The sequence below is a fragment of the Meleagris gallopavo genome, chromosome 6 (genome assembly GCF_000146605.3).
Source record: "Meleagris gallopavo isolate NT-WF06-2002-E0010 breed Aviagen turkey brand Nicholas breeding stock chromosome 6, Turkey_5.1, whole genome shotgun sequence".
Lineage (NCBI taxonomy): Eukaryota > Metazoa > Chordata > Aves > Galliformes > Phasianidae > Meleagris > Meleagris gallopavo.
This window is the reverse complement of record NC_015016.2, coordinates 43012715-43019266: the sequence shown is the minus strand read 5'-3', so window position 1 is coordinate 43019266 and position 6552 is coordinate 43012715. Positions and strand designations below refer to the sequence as shown.

The 6552-nt window shown below is 46.2% G+C and overlaps 1 protein-coding gene and 2 non-coding genes across 3 annotated transcripts; all 3 read left to right on the top strand.

The window, feature by feature from the left end:
- Positions 1–1535: 1535 nt before the first annotated feature.
- RPSA (ribosomal protein SA) lies at positions 1536–6227 on the top strand. Its single transcript, XM_003207263.3, has 7 exons — positions 1536–1639; positions 1860–2027; positions 2560–2678; positions 4079–4324; positions 5151–5279; positions 5497–5665; positions 6081–6227. The coding sequence occupies exons 2-7, from the start codon at positions 1895–1897 to the stop codon at positions 6173–6175; spliced, it is 891 nt and encodes a 296-aa protein (XP_003207311.1). The 5' UTR covers positions 1536–1639; positions 1860–1894; the 3' UTR covers positions 6176–6227.
- On the top strand, positions 3295–3453 carry LOC116216786. Its single transcript, XR_004160237.1, has one exon. It is a non-coding gene; the product is annotated as a small nucleolar RNA SNORA62/SNORA6 family (small nucleolar RNA).
- Positions 4488–4643, top strand: LOC116216776. The gene has a single exon (XR_004160228.1). It is a non-coding gene; the product is annotated as a small nucleolar RNA SNORA62/SNORA6 family (small nucleolar RNA).
- Positions 6228–6552: the final 325 nt, after the last annotated feature.

Below are 6552 nucleotides of genomic sequence, written 5' to 3'. Positions count from 1 at the left end.
CCCCCCCCAAGTCTCCTTCTGCTAGGAGATATTTGTTGAACATAATCCCAAATGTCAACTTTCACTCTCCACATAGCAGGAAATTTAGGCTAGTTGTTAGGAGAAAGTTTTTCATCATGAAGGTAGTGAGGCCCTGGCATAAACTGCCCAGAGAAGCTGTGGATGCCCCATCCCTGGAGGTGTTCCAGGCCAGGTTGGATGGGGCCTTGGGCAGCCTGGTCTGGTGGGTAACAGCCCACCAGGGCACAGCAGGGAAGTTGGAACTAGATTATCTTTCTGGTTCTTTCCAACTCAAGAAATTCTATGATTCTATGATTCTTGCTCGTTTCAGCATGGTGTTTTGTTTTGCTTACCTTTGTCACCACCACGTGGCAAATGTGTGAATTACTCTCTTAAAGAATAGTGACAAACAAATCATGTAGTTTTGGTAGATACTATCATCCAAGAAGCTGAAGAATGAAGGGCACCTTTCTACAACGTTATGCTCTGCAGCACGGTCATAACTGCATTACAATGTGCTTCAGTCATACCAGTCAGGTAGTTTGTTTCATGCACCTGGTTCTAGCTGCAGTGCCACTAAAGCCATTGCTAGCCTAGTGCATGACGTTGTCCAATAAGGAAATGTATTTGTCACGTGAAGTTAGGTATAGCAGGAACAGCCTCACACTGTGGATGAACGCACTTTTTGCTGTAATAATCTTCCATTTCATTGCACAAGTAAGCTGAAGCACTTTTAGAGCTTCCCAATTTCAGTAATAGAATGACAGATTTTTTTATTGATTCAAACGAATAACAGACACTGGTACAATGAAAGGAACAACAACTGGCCACTGATAACATATTTGGTGAAGCTTTGTACTTCACCAAAGCTTCTCAAAGGCTCGGCAAGCAGCAAACCACCTGAAATACCAGGTAGAGTGCTGCCAGGCAAATCAGTTGGCACCGTAAAGGGGTGAAGGGCAACCTTGTTCTATATGAACCGTCCGCTGGACAAGAAGACTGAAGGTGATTTTTGATAGGGGAAGAGGAATTTATTTATATGCAGAATGATGGGCAAGGTGTTACTTTTGTCACAAAGAGGTGCTGACTGCCCACTGCACTCCTCAGCCTGCCTTCAGGGTGGTAAAGAGCACTGTGGAAGAGCCAAGGGATGAGGTATGTAGAAATATGATGACAAGCAGAACCTCAAATGCTTATTAAAGGAAACGCCTAATGGCAAAATTGGAAGCCAAAGGAATGTGATGAAAAGCTAGTGCTAAGTGTGACTTATTTCATCAGTGACATATCAAAACGCCTGCTGCTCCTTTTTGGGGCGAGCATTGTGGTTAGATTACTTCGGTGAGCAAATCGCTACTGTTTAGGCAGCGCTTAAGGGTAACGCGAAGTAACCCCTCCCTTCTCCTGCCGCGGTTCCCCCCATGGCACAGACGAGCCACGCCCACCCGCCCCACTGTCCGCCATGACACACACAGGCCGCGGGTCGCTAGGAGCCTACTTCCTTAGCAACGCCCGGAGCCCCGCCCTTTCCGGTGAACGCGACGCTCCCATTGGCTGTCGGGAGGCTATATATTGACGTCACTCGGCACAGGCTTTCCTTTTCGTTCGGCGCCCGCCGAGGCCTCCACACGGCGTTGTCCGCGTGAGTCACGGCTTCGGCTGGGCGGTTGAGGGGCTGGTGGCGGTGCACGCACCTTGAGGCGTTAATGGCTCTTAGCGGGTGTTCTATGCGTGCTTCTCTCAGCGGGCCGAGCTTCCTCGGGGGGGCTAAGGGGGATAGAAGGGTAGGCCGCCGGCGCGGGCAAGATGGCGGCCGGGGCGCCCGCCACGTGAGGCGCTGAGCTGGGTGGTTGTGCCTGCAGGTTCCCTGTCGTCGCTTCTTAAGGGAAACACCACGATGTCCGGAGGTCTCGATGTCCTGCAGATGAAGGAGGAGGATGTCCTCAAGTTCCTCGCTGCCGGGACCCACCTGGGAGGCACCAACCTCGACTTCCAGATGGAGCAGTATATCTACAAGAGGAAGAGCGATGGTAGATCGCTGCGGTGGGAGCCCGGGGTGCAGCTGCTGGGCTAGCTGAGAGTTGGTGGGCAAAACTGGGAAAAAGAGCCGAGTGCTACTGCTTGAGTTTCCCAGCTGTTCGTGGCCCTGAAAAGTACGGAAATCCAAACAAATCACATTCCTCAAAAAAGTAAAACAAAGCACTTCTTGTAGAACACAAATGAATCAGTTGGATTGGAGCATCACTACTAGTTCCTGACTATAGCAATAAGTCTAGTGTCTCAGTAGTAATTTGTGCTTCTTGTGCTGTTCTTAAGTCTAAGCTGCACCATGTGGAAAAGTTGTAGCTCATAATAGCTACAGGTCCGTATTTATGAGTTGGACCATAATGGCTGGAGTTAAACTATCTGAAAATCACGTTGTTGGATTTCTCTTGGAACAGCTTTCTGCTAACTGGTGTTTTGTAGTAACTGCAGTTCTGTAACAAGTTTAGTAGTTAGTGAGCGCTGTCTTGATTTAGAAATATTTTTACTAGTTTCTCTAAATCTTTTTGTCACCTGTAGGTATTTACATCATCAATCTGAAGAGGACCTGGGAGAAGCTGCTCCTGGCAGCCCGTGCTATTGTGGCTATTGAGAATCCAGCTGATGTGAGCGTCATTTCTTCCAGGAATACCGGACAGGTATGGGAGTTCTTTATTTACCTGAGGCATTCAGTCTTGGGATCAGGACTGTTGCCCTGTGGCAGTGCATGCCATTGGCAGCTTGATGATAAAACGGTGACCCAAATTTTGGCATTAAGAACAGCTTCAGCGGTGTATTTCTTTTGCTGTGGTTGAAGTGTAGAGCAACTCTATAGATGGTCCCTGCACAGCCCCAGATCCTGTAGATTTCAGGGCAGATATGAGTAGTTGAATGGTATGTTTTTTTCCTTTTGGCCTTATTTGAATATGTTCTGCTGGATCTCCTCCATTTTTTGGGTCATTAGCATGATTCTTGGGACCAAAAAGCACCTAATAGATCTAAGTTTTTTTTCCAAAGAGGGAATAATGCTCTTTTACTAGAAGGGGAATTGTAACAAGGAAACAAACGTTTTTTCAGATTTTTTCTGTAGATTTTAAGCAGAAAGACTTCCCTAGAAAGGGATGTACCATTCAAATTAAATCTAATAGTCACTGAAATTTGCTGCTGAACTTAATTTCTTTGTCCTCATCTAGACAGCGCCACAAACGTAGGAGAGAGTGCTGAATGATGTTGAGTGGATTTACCAAAGAAAGATGGGAGCACCTACTTATCCAACTTGCACACTGTTAAAGCTTGATGCTGAGGTCAGTTCCTGACCAATGAGCTCTCAAGTGTCGGAAGTGTGCTACAACAAAGCAGCTGGCAGAGTGCTTGCTAATGCCAGGAGAGGAGCTGCCTCTATGATTGGTGTTTGATAGCAGCCCTGCCACATGCTCTGTGGCTTATGCTTGAGAAATTAGAAACTATCGCAAATGAGTAGGAGCTAGCAGTTGCAATCTTAGTGGACACTGTTACAGTTTCCATATATGTACTAGTGAGCCTTTTTTACAGTTAATGAATGTTATGCTACTGCACAGTAAATGGATGCAGAAACAGTGGAGGAGAATGGCTTTATTTTTTCTTCTTATGGTTTGAGAACAGTCCAGGGAGAGCAAGAATGTGATTTAGGAATTGACATTTGTAGCTTAGGTTGATGGTTGGACTTGGTGATCTTGAAGGATCCTTTCCAACCTAGATGATTCTATAATGCTGTTTGTTTAATCTACCCTTTTCATGGTTTGATGGAAGTTCTTAACTTTGGGCTGGAGCATACAACACAGTTTAATGGGGGGAGAGAAACTTGTTCTTCACACTGACTTCTGCCTTGCTGGTGGATGTGACCTCCTCACTCCTTTTTGTGGTGTTGGTGTAGTTATTTTTAAAATTTCACTCATCCAGAAACTGGTACGTGAGCCGTGATGTTACAGGCATTGAAACAAGTTTACGTGGTCACTGACAGCAACTAGGGTGAGTTGGTTGAAACTGAATTTCCTACTTAACCTCTTGATTTATTTTGCAGCGTGCTGTTCTGAAGTTTGCTGCTGCCACTGGGGCTACTCCTATTGCTGGACGTTTCACTCCTGGTACTTTCACAAATCAGATCCAGGCAGCTTTCCGTGAGCCACGGCTCCTGGTTGTTACAGATCCCCGAGCTGATCATCAGCCACTGACTGAGGCTTCTTATGTCAACATCCCCACCATTGCACTGTGCAACACTGACTCCCCGCTACGCTATGTGGACATTGCTATCCCCTGCAACAACAAGGTTACTGCTTTGTAGAATCTAAAGCTGCTTTCTCTAGAGCATGCTGTAGGTTGCAAGATAGATGGTTTTTGGTAGGGAAGGTTAGCATGTATCTGGTGTGACTCCCAGGGTGGTTAACTAATAAGTTTCTGCCAAGCCAACAGGTAGGTGAGGAGGGTTTGAGCTTGCACACTGTTGGAGCTTGGAGCTGAGGCCAACTTCTGGCCGAGGAACTCTCAAGCGTAGGATGTGTGCTACAGTAACATGGCAGGACTTACTGACAGCCTGAGGGTCTTTGTGTCCCAATGAAAGGATTTTGGTAGTCAATCTTGCCACAGTTCATGAACGTGAAAGAAAGGTAATGTGACTTTGTGAAGAAATTGCTATGAAAAACAATCTTACTAATAGCTGAAAGGTAAAGTCTAGGGAAGTGGGAAACTAGCTTTGATCTCTATTTAGATACTGTTATGAACAAAACAACCTAAGGCAAATCTGAGCTCGAGTGACTGTAAGATTAATTTCTTTGTATTAGCATGTGATATGGATGTGTAATCCTTGTTTTTGGGTAAGATTTACATGGGACATTGAATAGGAGTACTGATTGAGGCAAATTCAGATGCAGGTGACTGCAGTGCTGCAGAGATCTGCAAATGTTGCTGTGAATTTGAAAAGCTGCTGTGTCCTGAGTCCATGTACATCATAGATCTGTCAGGGATTCTCTTGCCTGGAAAGAATTGTGTGGAAATAAGCTTTCCCTTTAAAGGTGTGTGAGGGTAGGGGAGGGAAAAGACATTTAAAGGAGTATATTGGAAGCAGATCTTAATGTAACTTTATTTTCCTGTTCCAGGGAGCCCATTCAGTGGGCCTGATGTGGTGGATGCTGGCTCGAGAGGTCCTGCGCATGCGTGGCACCATCTCCCGTGAACATCCATGGGAAGTCATGCCTGACTTGTACTTCTACAGGGATCCTGAGGAGGTAAAGACCTGTGGAAGGAAGTGTGTGTCAGATGTGCTGCTTGTATACCTGCCCATGGTTCTCTATGTTTGCCCTGAGGACAGATACTTGCCAGTGTCATGGATTTGACACTTAGTGTCAAACTTAATTAGTTGTCTGTCAGCTGGTGCATGTTGTCTGGTGTGTGTGGTGAGATGTGTCTGTTCCTGTGCAACGTCAGCTGTGTTCTTCGTTGCAGATTGAGAAGGAGGAGCAGGCTGCTGCTGAGAAAGCAGTGACAAAGGAGGAGTTCCAGACTGAATGGACAGCCCCAGCTCCTGAATTCACTGCTCCTCCTCAGCCTGAGGTTGCTGATTGGTCTGAGGGAGTGCAGGTCCCATCTGTGCCAATCCAGCAGTTCCCCACAGGTCAGTTTTGTGAAGGGGTGTCTAGAGGAATTGGGATCTAGAGAGCAGAAATAAGTCTTTGGTGTGTGATTAGCTGCAGGGATGTGCACAGTGCTGGTGTACTGATTCATCTGTCTTTAACAAGTCACAGATGCTGGTATTTTGTAGGGAAAATTGAGTAGTATACTTCACTTGCTCTATGCAAGTTTCTGCCAGCAATGTCTTTAAGCAGTAAAATGATAGATTTTTAAGGCAGAGTGGATGTGAGTGCATACCTTAGTTACTGCACTTGAAGTCCCAAATAAGTTGATTTGGAGTCATGAGAAGAATACTAGTTTGTGTACTTGCATATACCTGCAAGAATGGCAGTGTGTGCACTGTGTTTTGTGGATGAAAAGAGTAGGGATGCAGTGAATTTTGTTGTTTGTCATTTCAGAGGACTGGAGTGCCCAGCCTGCCACTGAGGACTGGTCAGCAGCTCCCACTGCCCAAGCTACAGAGTGGGTTGGGACTACCACAGAGTGGTCTTAACTTCAGTGCCGCTGTACTATGGAAAATAAAGATTAGTTTAATACCCATCCTACTTTGTATGAGTGGTGGTTGGTATGTTTTTTTTTTCTTCAACATGCTGGAGGGTTGGGATGTCAGCCAAAGGCCTCTCAGACTTGAGAGGTGGGCCTGTGCGAGCAATGCAGCAATGTCAGGTGCAAGACCCCACACCTGGGTCAGGGAAATTCTAGATGTATGCAGATAGGGCTTCTCTCAATGAGTTTTTCTCCATGCGGAGAGGGACTTGAGGGTCCTCGTGGACAAAAAATGATATGATAATGAGCTAGCAGTGTGCTTTTGCAGTTTGGAAGGCCAACAAGATCCTGAGCTGCAGCAAAAGAGGGGTGGCTAGCAGGGTG